This window comes from Scyliorhinus torazame, chromosome 4 (genome assembly GCF_047496885.1).
Source record: "Scyliorhinus torazame isolate Kashiwa2021f chromosome 4, sScyTor2.1, whole genome shotgun sequence".
Classification (NCBI taxonomy): domain Eukaryota; kingdom Metazoa; phylum Chordata; class Chondrichthyes; order Carcharhiniformes; family Scyliorhinidae; genus Scyliorhinus; species Scyliorhinus torazame.
In genome coordinates this window covers 277,394,814-277,407,974 of record NC_092710.1, presented here as the reverse complement: position 1 = coordinate 277,407,974, position 13,161 = coordinate 277,394,814, and the positions used below count along the sequence as shown (strand labels likewise).

Genomic DNA, 13,161 nt, shown 5'->3' with positions numbered 1-13,161 from the left:
TGAGAGGGGTGTGGCATCGTGGAAGGGTGGAGCATGAAGTGTCCAAGCCACTAATCACATTTAACTGCATGCAAATTCTGGTTTTACATTCCCTCGCCGACGTGAGACGCAAAACTAATTTCCGCTGCCTGGGAGGGGCCGGAGCATGGGCACAGACCTCGATTCGCGTTTCTGGCATAGTGAGGCAGAGAATACAGCCCAATATCCATGTCCAGTAAGCATCATCAGATGGGGTAGCATGGCGGCACAGTAGTGAGCACTGCTGTCTCACAGCGCAAGGAACCGGGTTCAATTGCGGCCTTAATTGACTGTCTGTGTGGAGTTTGCACATTCTCCCCGTGTCTGCATAGGATTCCTCCGGGTGCTTGGATTTCCTCCCAGTGCAAAAAAGTGCATGTTAGGTGGGGACATGGGTTAGGGTGGGTGAGTGGGCCTAGGTAGGGTGCTCACTCAATGGTGCAGACTGGATGGGCCAAATGACCTCTTTCTGCACGTTGGAATTCCATGGTTCTGCTATCTGGGTAAAACCTGACTTTTACTGGCCAGGAAAAAACCTTAACACATAAATGCACAGGGTTCTCTGCCAACTAGTAAATTTAAACGCAGGTACAATGTCTCAAACCGGCAATCTTGGAACTGAGCCCATGTGGGATTTCAGGTCTTGCCGCTTTTCGGATCAGGTGGTTTGGGCCAAGTCAGGCAAGGTTAAGGATCGCACGGACCCCTCCGAGCATGAGAAAGACAGGCGCAGGAAGCCGATAACTAGTCGGCTTGCCACTGCAGCACTGAACTGAACAAGCCGGTAAGTTATTTTACTCAACTTATAATTAAAATTCAAGAGTTGACAGCTTTAAAAAGTCTTGTTTTCAGATTGCCAGACTCGAGACACTCTACCTGTATATAGAAAATGCAGTAGCATCTGTTTTCAGAAGAAATTAAGTTCCATTTCAGCTTCTGGCATGCCCATCTCACACTGGTGCCTTCCAGAGTCAGGTTGAGATCCGACGCCGGAGATAAATGATCACTTTGGACCATTACAAAGTAGAAAAGCAACAGTACAAGTACCTCTGCATTCCCTGACGCATATCAGCAAAAGAAATTTGCATTTATGTAGCATCTTTACCATAGCTAAATATTCCAAGGCACTTCACAAGAGCATTGCCAAAATTTGACATCGGGCCACAGTGGGAGATTGTAAGGCTGGGACTACCTGAGTGCTCTTGCAGAGAGCAGGACAGATCAAATGTCCTCTTCTTGAGCTGACACAATGGTTAGCACAGTTGCTTCACAGCTCCAGGGTCCCAGTTTGATTCCCAGCTTGGGTCACTGTCTTGGGTCACTGTCACGTTCTCCCCGTGCCTGCGCGGGTTTCCTCCGGGTGCTCCGGTTTCCTCCCACAGTCCAAAGACGTGCAGGTTAGGTGGATTGCTAGAGGGATGGAGATTGCTAGAGGGATGGAGTTCAAGACTAGTGAGGTTATGCTGCAATTGTATAGGGTGTTGGTGAGGCCGCATCTGGAGTATTGTGTTCAGTTTTGGTCTCCTTACCTGAGAAAGGACATATTGGCACTGGAGGGAGTGCCGAGGAGATTCACTAGGTTGATCCCAGAGTTGAGGGGATTAGATTATGACGAGAGGTTGAGTAGGCTGGGGCTGTACTCATTGGAGTTTAGAAGGATGCGGGGGGATCTTATTGAAACATATAAAATTATGAAGGGAATAGATAGGATAGATGTGGGCAGGTTGTTTCCACTGGTCGGGCAAAGCAGAACTAGGGGGCATAGCCTCAAAAAAAGTGGAAGTAGATTTAGGACGGAGTGTAGGAGGAACTTCTTCACCCAAAGGGTTGTGAATCTCTGGAATTCCTTGCCCAGTGAAGCAGTTGAGGCTCCTTCTTTAAACGTTTTTAAGAAAAAGATAGATGCCTTTCTAAAGAATAAAGGGATTCGGGGATATGGAGCTGAGTCCACAAAGATCAGCCATGATCTCATTAAATGGCGGAGCAGGCTCGAGGGGCCAGATGGCCTACTCCTCTTCCTAGTTCTTATTGGCCATGCTAAATTGCCCTTAGTGTCCAAAAAGGTTAGGTGGGGTTACTGGATTACGGGGATAGGGTGGAGGCATGGGCTTAAGTAGGGTGCTCTTTCCAAGGGCCGGGGCAGACTCAATAGGCCGACTGGCCTCCTTCTGCATTTAAATTCTATGATTCTACTATTCTACATGAGAATGCCTGTTAAATCATATCAATCAAGAAACGATGGCAAAAGATGATATCATGTTAAAGATAGACCTGCAATATGAGATGGTTACAGTGAGGGCAAAGGGATTTTAGGGTGTACCACAAACACTGTACAAAGGCAGTAGACAGATTTGGTACACCGATACTTGGATTTTGTCTCTGTGTACCTAGGCTCTGGAGAAGGTGCTAAGGAGAGTTAACAGATTGCCATTTTTAGGAAACACTAGAACCAGAGGACAGAATCTCAGACTAAAGGGACGATCCTTTAAAACAGAAATGAGGAGGCATTTCTTCAGCCAGAGAGTGGGGAATCTGTGGAAGTCATTGCCGCAGAAGGCTGTGGAGGCCAATTGGCTGAGTGTCTTTAAGACAGAGATAGATAGGTTCTTGATTAATTAGGGGATCAGGGATTATGGGGTGAAGGCAGGAGAATGGGGATGAGAAAAATATCAGCCATGATTGAATGGCGGAGCAGACTCGATGGGCTGGGTGGCCTCATTCTGCTCCTATTTCTTATGGTCTTTTATATTTGAGTACAAGAAATACACAGTGGTTAGAAGACTAGGACACAACTCTAGATTTCGTACCACAGACTGACAGATATTATGACAGTTAAAGTAAAATCCTCAATTGTCATTTGTTATTTGAAAACGTGCTAGGTTTTTCCTGATGTTATGAAATTCCAACATTTATATTCAAAGTAAACCAAAATAAAACAGAGTTTTATTTAGTGCAATTGCAGTGATGTGAAGATTTGAGGCGAAACTGCACTTTTGACAGTGCACGTGACATACAAAACAGATCAGTTATTTCCACATCTGCCATTGGTCAGCGGAAGGCATAATTTTCAGTGATCAGATTAACAACTACAATGAGAACTGGCCCATTCTGTGAAGTAACATGATAACTAAAATCAAGTGCTTTACGATGCTGTCAATCATTCTCATTGTCAGGTGATTAGGTCACAATCAAGAAAAGCTGTTGGAGTTGTTTACATTTTCACCACTACCTACATGCTGTTTGGCTCCAATCACATCATGGGGATGGTAATTTCCAAATTTTTGTAATCAGAACCTTCTCTACCAGCAGCTCAAGCCAAAATCCTGTTTCAGCCAGCTTCCCAGCACTTACAACACTGATACATTTTCTGCCACTGACGCTATTTTTGCACTTTGCAGGCATAGTTTGCGAAAGGGAATATTTCTAGATTAATGTCCAGGGCGTTATGGTAATAACACTTTGTACCATAGAGCAACATGAATGAAAAGATAGCGCTCATCTCTCACCCAGCTGGCTTGACAGCCATGTCCAGTAAAATGCTTTTCCACTCTTGCCGTCGAAACTGCCAGATTCTTGCAGTCCCATCACGACTTCCGCTAACAAACCTACCAACAGAGCCAAAACCTCACATGAAAATTACATTAAAAGTATATGAAAATAAGTTACGGGTGAGATAGCAGAGCTGCCATATAAGAAAGAATTAGAAATGGGAATAGTGCCAGAGGATTGGCGGACAGCTAATCTGAGTCCTCTATTTAAAACAGAAGATAGAATAATACGCGGGAAATATAGACCACTTAGCTTAATGTCAGTGGAAGGAAAGATAATGCAATCTTTATTCAAAGATGTAAGAGAAAAATATTCAGAAAGTGTAAACAGGTTCAACCCATCAATGATACAATAACGAGAGCACAAATCTATGACAATCCCATAAAAGGAATAAAAGGATGATTAGAAAAAAATATTTACACAGGGCAGTTAGTATGTGAAATTCTATGCTTCAAACTATTGCTAAATCAAAAGCCAGGAACTTTTCTAAAAGGGAACTTATAGATGCTTTAAAAAGAGCAATGATAAAACCGACTGATAATGTGGAAGAGAGTGGATGCTCAAGAAGGGGTGTGGGAAGACAACAGAGCAGTGGGTTTAAATTAGAGTTACTCCAGCAAATAGTCAGTACAATCATGATGGGCCAAATACCTCTCTTTCCTATTAATGTATGTTTCCATGAGAAAAAAAAAATTCGCACAAGGGGAGGCGGTGGCATATTGGTATTGCCACTGGATTAGTAAACCAGAGACCTAGAGTAAGGCTCTGCGGACCTGGTTCAAATCCCGCCACTGCAGATGGTGGAAACTGAATTCGATAAAAATCTGGAATTTAAAATCTAATAATGACCATGAAACCACTGTTGATTTTCATAAAATCGTAAAAATCCATCTGGTTCATTGCCCTAATCCTTTAGGGAGAACATTTGCCATCCTTACTTGGCCTGGCCTACATGTGACTCCAGATCCACAGTAACGTGGTCAACTCTTAACAAGGGCAATTACAGATGGTCAATAAATGCTGGCACAGCCTGTGATGCCCACCACTCATGAATGAATTTTAAAAAAACTTGATGTTTGAGAGGCCAGTTTCTATCCTATAATTCTAAAAATTTAAGTTTTGATGTACAAGAACAGTCAAGTTCACTGCATTAGGAAGCACAAGCCAAGTCATCAGTTGACAAATGTAATCTAACAAACTGTAGCAATTACACGAATTTAACGTTGCATGCCATATTCTTATTCTTACCTGTCACTCATGTTGGAGAACTGAATACTGTCAACTTTGTCCTAACAGAAATGTAGACAGGAGTATAAATTAGGTGACAGCAATCATTTGGCCATTTAAAAAAAAATTAAACATCTATATTGAAATTTATATGCATGCCAAATGTTCCATTTTATAGAAAGGTAAACCTCTTGCTTGGATTTTCCAATGTTCAAAGAGCAGCACGGTAACACAGTGGTTGAAAAATGAAATAAAAATTGCTTATTGTCACAAGTAGGCTTCAAATGAAGTTACTGTGAAAAGCCCCTAGTCGCCACATTCCGGCGCCTGTTCGGGGAGGCTGGTACGGGAATTGAACTGTGCTGCTGGCCTGCCTTGGTCTGCTTTAAAAGCCAGCTATTTAGCCCGGTGCTAAACCAGCCCGTTAGCACTGTTGCCTCAGTGCCAGGATCCCAGGTTCATTTCCCGGCTTGGGTCACTATCTGTGCGGAGTCTGCACGTTCTCCCTGTGTCTGTGTGAGTTTCCTCCGGTTGCTCCGGTTTCCTCCCATAAGTCCTAAAACACGTGCTTGTTAGGTGAATTGGACATTCTGAATTCTCCCTCTGTGTACCCGAACAGGCGACTGAGTTTGGTGACTGGGGGATTTTCACAGTAACTTCATTGCAGTGTTAATATAAGCCTACTTGTGACAATAATAAAGATTATTAGTTGGATGCCACAATTCCTTGTCATGCATGTGTTGGGCCCCTCGTAAGGATTTCCACTTGCAAAGTGAGCAGCAATTAGCTGTCCTGGTCTCAGGCATGCCAATAGATTCAAACTTTAGCAGTAGATTGAGCTCAGAGCCACCACGTGCCTATGGCATTAGATTGAGCCATAGACTTTATCCGGGCACAGGATGCAGCCAGCATTTGACTCCTCCAAAACTTCCCCCCAGGATAGAATTAGGTACAGTTCTAAATATTTCTGCATTCCTTGCCCCAACATTTTTATTTTTAACTAATGAATTCTATGTTTGTTTTGAAAACAATCTGTAATAAAATGTACAAGGCTAACCCACCCAGGGCCAAAAAACCCTCTGGCTACCAGACTCACATCTCACACTGTTTTCCCGGATCCAGCCTTTGGATCCAACAGCTGCTGATAATTTAACTTCTCAGAATTTTGAAATATTGAATCTTTAGCTTTGTTTTAAAAAATTAACTATGAATAATTGCAAGATCGGGCTATTGGCACAGCCAAAAGAAGTGGTTGGAGGAATAACAGGTGGAGGCGGGACTTGGTGAGAATGGTGTGAGAGGAATAGGAAAGAGGTGAGGAGGAGCGAGAGTATGGTGAAGAAGAGTGGGAGATGAGAGATAGGGAGGGGCTGAGGGAGGGGAAGAAAGAGTGAGTATGAAATGGAGGGCATGGAAGAAGGAAAAGGATGTGGGAAAAAGAGAATAGGGATAAGGAGTGAAGAATAGAGGGTAAAAGCAAATTATGCGGATGCTGGAATCTGAAACGAAAGAGAAAATGCTTGAAAATCTCAGCAGGTCTGGCAGCATCTGTAGGGATAGAAAAGAGCTAACGGAGTCTGATGACTCTTTGTCAAAGCTAACAGACAGAGAAAGTGGGAAATATTTATGCTGTGGAGTGAGAATGAAAGATGAGTCATAGCCGCAGAAACCCAGGGAAACCGGGCGCTAATGGCCACAGAAACCAAGGGGAAAGAGTGCTAATGGCAGTCCCAAGAGAGGACAAAAGATGTGAAAGGTCAAACATCAGGGAAACTAACATCAGAGGATGAACAGGTAGGGAATATACAGTGAATGGTAGAACCCTCAAGAGTATTGAAAGTCAAAGCGATCTAGGTGTACAGGTTCACAGGTCACTGAAAGGGGCAACACAGATGGAGAAGGTAGTCAAGAAGGCATACGGCATGCTTGCCTTCATTTGCCGGGGCATTGAGTATGAGAATTGGCAAGTCATGTTGCAGCTGTATAGAACCTTAGTTAGGCCACACTTGGTGTATAGTGTTCAATTCTGGTCGCCACACTACCAGAAGGATGTGGAGGCTTTAGAGATGGTGCAGAAGAGATTTACCAGAATGTTGCCTGGTATGGAGGGCATTAGCTATGAGGAGCGGTTGAATAAACTCGGTTTGTTCTCACTGGAACGAAGGAGGTTGAGGGGCGACCTGATAGAGGTCTACAAAATTATGAGGGGCATAGACAGAGTGGATAGTCAGAGGCTTTTCCCCAGGGTAGAGGGGTCAATTACTAGGGGGCATAGGTTTAAGGTGAGAGGGGCAAGGTTTAGAGTAGATGTACGAGGCAAGTTTTTTACGCAGAGGGTAGTGGGTGCCTGGAACCCGCTACCGGAGGAGGTGGTGGAAGCAGGGACGATAGTGACATTTAAGGGGCATCTTGACAAATACATGAATAGGATGGGAATAGAGGGATACGGACCCAGGAAGTGTAGAAGATTGTAGTTTAGTCGGGCAGCATGGTCGGCACGGGCTTGGAGGGCCGAAGGGCCTGTTCCTGTGCTGTACATTTCTTTGTTCTTGTAGATGTGGGGGATGGGGACGGGGAAGGAAAGAGGAGAAAGGTGAAGGAAAGGTGGATAAGATGGGGGGGTGGGGGAATTAAATATATATTAAGAAAGAAAGAAATGGTAAAAGACAGTTAAAATGAAATGAAAACAAATAGGTTGAGGTGGGGTAGAGCTGATCATCTGAAGTTGTTGAATTCGACGTTTAGGCCGGAAGTCTGTAGCGTGCCTAACCGGAAGGTGAGATGTTGTTCCTTCAGTTTGCGTTGAGCTTCACTGGAACATTGCAGCAGGCCAAGAACAGACATGTGGGCATGGGAGCAGGGTCTTTTGTTAAAATGGCAAGCAACAGGAAGGTCAGGGTCCTGAATGCCCACAGACCGAAGATGCTCAGCAAAGCAACCACCCAGTCTGCGTTTGGTCTCTCCGATATAGAGGAGACCACATTGGGAGCAGCGAATGCAGTAGACCAAATTGGAAGAGATGCAAGTGAAACGCTGCTTAACCTGGAATGAGTGTTTTGGGCCTGGGATGTTAAGCATGGAAGAGGTAATGGGCAGGTGTTATACCTTCTGCGATTGCAAGGGAAGGTGCCATGGGTGATGGGAGAGGTACTGGGTATGGTGGAGGAGTGGACTAGATTGTCTCGGAGGGAACGGTCTCTGCGGAATGCTGACAGAGGGAGTGAAGTGAAGATGTGTTTGGTGGTGGCATCACGCTGGAGTTGGCGAAAATGGCGGAGGATTATGCTTTGCATACGGAGGCTGGTGGGATGAAATGTGAGAACGACGGGGACTCTATCCTTGTTCTGGGAGGAGTGGAGGGGGCGAAGGTAGTGGCGCGGGAGATGGACCGCACACTGTTGAGGGCCCTGTCCACAACTGTAGGTAGGAAATCACGGTTGAGGAAGAAGGAACACATTTTCGAAGCATCATTTTGGAAAGTGGCATCATCGAAACAAATGTGACGGAGGCGAAGGAGTTGAGAGAAAGGGATGGAGTCCTTACAGGGTATAGGGTGCGAAGAGCTGTAGAGAATAGAGGAACATGCTTCATTTTCTTCCCACTTCTGGTTGAGACAATGTTGAAGTTACCACAATCAAGCTATGGTTATTGTAATTCCTTTTACATGATCAAGCAGTTAGCCCTTCAATCAAATTCTCAATGGAAGTACATCGGGCAGTGGGATCCAGCAGTAGCAGAAAACTGAATGGCATTCTACCATAGAAAGGTGGGTGGGTACAGGTACCCAAGTGGGCTGCATGGTAGCGCAGTGGTTAGCACTGTTGCTTCACAGCTCCAGGATCCCATGTTTGATTCCTGGCTTGGGTCACTGTCTGTGTGGAGTCTGCACATTCCTCCTGTGTCTGCGTTGGTTTCCTCCGGGTGCTCCGGTTTCCTCCCACAAGTCCCGAAAGTCGTGCTATTAGATAAATTGGATATTCTGAATTCTCCCACAGTGTACCCGCACAGGCACCGGAATGTGGTGACTAGGGGCTTCTCACAGTAACTTCATTGCAGTGTTAATGTAAGCCTACTTGTGACAATAAAGATTATTATTATTAAATGTGAAGCGATGCATTTTGGAAATAAACAATACTGAGATGCAGCGTAATCCAAATTGTTTTGAGGGTGTTGCAAGAGGAGAGACCCCTGGGGTGCATAGTCACAAATCTTTGAAGGTGGCAGGGCAAGTTGATCAGGAGGTTAAGAAAGCGTTTGGGATGCCCAGTCGGCCTTGTAAATAGTTGAAATGAATACAAAACAGGAAAGTCATGATAATTCTTTACAAATCAGTGATTAGGCTCCAGCTGGAGTGCTGTGTGCAACTGCGTATTTTAGGAAGGATGTCAAGATCTTCAACAGGCAACAAGGAAGGTTTACTAGGATTCTACCTAGGATGGGGGACTTAGGTGATGTGGAGAGATTGGAAAAGTTGGAATTCTACGCCTTGCAGTGAAAAAGGTTATAGGGAGATCCAGTAGGTTTATTTGGGATTTTGATGGCTTCTCAGTTTTGTTCTGTTTCCTCTAGGGAGCGAGGCAGTAACTAGATATCGTGGATTTAAAATCATGGCAGCAGAAATAGAAAGGATATTAGGATAAACCTTTTCACAGAGAGTTGTTAAGGTTTGGAAAGCAGAATACATGGGAAAGTTCAAAAAATATTTAACATGCACGGGAAGAGCACCAATGGGGAGGGGCAAGAAGAAATAGCTGGGGTGGGGACAGCTTTCCCCAAATAGCCGACGCTGGTCCAAATGTCTCATTTCCTGTTGCAAGATTCTTTGGTCACATTTAATTTTATTTCTATTATTCAACATCATATGACATTAATTTTGTTTTCACCTTGGTAAATCAATTAATATCATTCCTAGAGAACAAAGATTCTTACAGTATGAAACTCCAACTCTGAAATCTTCTCAGGTTGCCCTGACCCAAAGTAGTAAACTCTTATAATATGGTCTGTGCTCCCTGTTGCCAAAAACATTCCACCTGTAAAGAAAGAGACAAGACTCATGTAAACTTTCGTTAGTCACATCTGACCAGGATTTAAAAGAACATATGCTTAATCAGCACCTTTCTCACAAAATGAAGAGTAGCACATTGACAGAAATAAACTGCCTCTATGTGGCTTTCACGCTCAAAATAAGCAAACCATCTAATCACACTTACAAGTCCTGCTTACAGATTTATTTTCCTTCATCCAATTTGGTCTTGAATTGTCATGGTTTATGCGGTAACCAGCAGGCCTGGAAGCAAGTCACTACAGGAGGTGGGACCGCAACGTCAGAAAATCCCCCGACTTCAATTTCCCACCTCCCAAGATGAATACCCAGCCCTAGGCGGATGTCTAACATGGAGCCACAGGACTGAAATGCCAACCATTCATGTTGCTTTCTGCTACCCTGTGATCCATCATCCCTGTTGGATCCCTCCTATCTCCCTACCTACTACTCAAAACCTGTCCAAAATTCTGGTTGAATCTTTCCCAGACAACAAATCATACCTTCCTTCCAAAAAGAAAAAAGGATAGAGAAAGAAACAGAAAAAAGACAAAGCAAGTGAGAATCTGGATTGTCATGAAAAAACATCTGGTTCACTAGTCTAGTCTGCACATGAATCCAAATCCACAGCAATGTGGTTGACTCTCAAATGCCCTAAGAAATGGTTCAGCAAGCCATTCAGTTATATCAAACCACTACAGAGAAAGTCACCTACGCCATTCAGACTACAATGGTCCCCTTCTCAACGGCAATTAGGGATGGTCAGGCAATAAATGCTGGCCTTGGGCTTCCCATGAACGGGCATGAACAAAAATTCAAAATTATGGGAAGGCAGATGACATGTACATGATCACCGAGACAATGATATCAATTTCTAGTAAGGCATCATTAAAGAATTCAAACTTAAATAGAAGTATTATTTATCACGCACCACTGACAACTATTAATTGATTAGATATCACAGACTGTGGATTTCATGTTGCATATTAAACTCAACTGAACAATATGCCAACTAAACAAATTCCATGCCTTTTAAGAATAATTGATAACACCGAGTGTGAACATTTCTATTACATGTAGAGACTGTTTGTGTAGATATTGATTTATTTAAAGGTTGGATATGCTTGACTGCTGGATTATGCTACCTTCTATACATGAAATAAATCTTGATAAGGCCATAATTTATTTGCCAAGAAATATTGGAATGGAATTATGATACTGATGATAATTGTTGCAGCTGCAGTTCTTCTGAAGGCTCAAGTGCATACCTTGCAGCAATAAATCACACTTTGCCAGCAAAATAACCTATGATTATTTTAAGTCCAATTGGCAGCAGTGTGATAATTGCCTTAAATGCAGGAAAGTTGTACGCATCCTTGATCTTAATAAGGGTGAATCTATGAGAATGAACTTAGAATCACAGAATGGCCACAAACAAAATTAATTTGGCCCAATGAATGTATGTGGGCTCTCTACAAGAGGGAAGCTAGTCCTACTTTCCTGCCTTTTCCACTCAGACCTGCACTATGTTTCTCTTCAGATAATCATCCAATTCACTTTTGAAAGCCACAATTGAATCTCACCACATTCACAGGACGTTCATTCCAGATCCTAACCATTAGCTGCATGAAAAGGGTTTTCCTCATGTTGCCTTTGGTTTTTTTTGCCATTGACATTAAATGGTTGTCCTGGTTTCTCCCATTTTTACTCTCTCCAGACCAACTCTTCATGATTTTCAACATCTCTATCAAATCTTCTCCAGTCAAAATTGATTGAAAACCAGTCTCAACTGTGGCTCAATTGGCAACATCCATGCTGCCCTCATCAACCATTACAACGTCCCCCACATTCCTCACCGAGTTTGCCTGACTGGGCCCGGCAACCCCCACTTGTTGCAAGTGCAGCATCCATCACCGTCTCTCTTGGCTGGATGCAGTGCTGAATCCACAGTTCCCGGAGTCGCATAATTAATGTTGTAAGTCACCTGCTCTACAATCCTCTCTCTCATTTGTGAAATCCTTAAATGTACCTGTCTGTGTATGTGCCATTCGAGTAATCTATGCTCTCAGGACAATTGGAGTGACCCACTCCACCTTAGGAAATGCTAACACTAGCTAGTCTAAAATTTCATTTGAAATGATTGGCAAATCAATTGAAAGATTTGCTGATGCAATGCAACTAATTACAATTTTAGCAGTCAAAAGAAGCTTGCTTAACATTAATTTTCCTTAGGTAACCTGAGCTTGTAACTGAAATTCAAAGCAATTTTTCTTTAATAAAATTGTTGCTTGGGTCCAAAATGAAACCAATTTATCCTCGGAAACAATGGAATTTATTTCTGAACCATATTTACAGAAATATAGGAAAACTAGTGACAAGCTATAGAGTACAGAAGAGTCTACATGTTATTCAAACATAGGACAGAGAAATAGCCAAAAAATGAGAACCAGTTTTAATAATATTTATAAAGTGGTATCAAATATAAATACAGAAGTAGCCGTTCCAGAATACACATTTGCGTTTTCAATGTGTCATGTTTACGTGGCAATTTAATATATGATTTGTCAGATAGTCGAACACATTGAGCCGATGCACCACTAAAGTATAAAAGAAAGATTTTCAAAGACAATCCAAGTCTCAGACCCAAATCCATCAGAAACAGTTCAGGAATGGGACACAAGTACAATTAGTTAGACCTCCAAAAGACACAAGACAAGGTTTGACAGAAAAAGCTTTCAGTTAAATTCAAAGCATGGAGATTTGGGGTGGATTTGGATAAGAAAATGCAAAAAGGTGGCAAGTGAGTATTTGTCAGGAGTTATGGAGTAGTGATGAGGTGCTGAGTAGGTTGTCTGAAGACTCAGTGTTAGGAACACTGCTGTTTTAATATACTTAAGTGATCTGGATCAGAAACTCAATGAGTTGTATTGAATCTGCAAATCGTACCAAAGTGGTAACAGCATTGGAATCAGTTAAGGAATAACAACATTGCTTCAACAAAAATGCATGGTGGCAGAAAGAAAAAACAGATTTTGTGTAGATGGGTGCAAAGTAAGACACATAGAAGCATCACAAAATCTAAAAATAAACTACAGATGAACTTGAGAGACTTGGGAATCTTGGTAGAACCTGGAGCTAAACATGCCCAATCAATGCAGACAAATAATCAACAAAGTCAACAGGATGTTGAACAACAGCAAAAAAACCAGAAAAAAGTCACAAAATCTTGGCTGCTCATTCTGAAGTTGACGAGTAACTCCTTCATTTTGTAAATATTACTCCTACTGTAATCAACAGCCTTTTCTTTACTGCACCCAGAACTCTCA

The 13,161-nt window shown here is 42.8% G+C and overlaps 1 protein-coding gene across 3 annotated transcripts in view; it reads right to left on the bottom strand.

Moving 5' to 3' along the window:
• The window catches only part of phip (pleckstrin homology domain interacting protein), a 323,766-nt gene that overhangs the window by 136,348 nt on the left and 174,257 nt on the right, over positions 1-13,161 (bottom strand). For all 3 annotated transcript variants that reach the window (XM_072499823.1, XM_072499824.1, XM_072499825.1), the window contains exons 11-13: positions 9,724-9,824; positions 4,816-4,856; positions 3,525-3,623 (exon numbers count right to left, since the gene is read on the bottom strand). In XM_072499823.1, the coding sequence (XP_072355924.1) occupies positions 3,525-3,623; positions 4,816-4,856; positions 9,724-9,824 (241 nt within the window). The remainder of the gene's footprint in view (positions 1-3,524; positions 3,624-4,815; positions 4,857-9,723; positions 9,825-13,161) is intronic.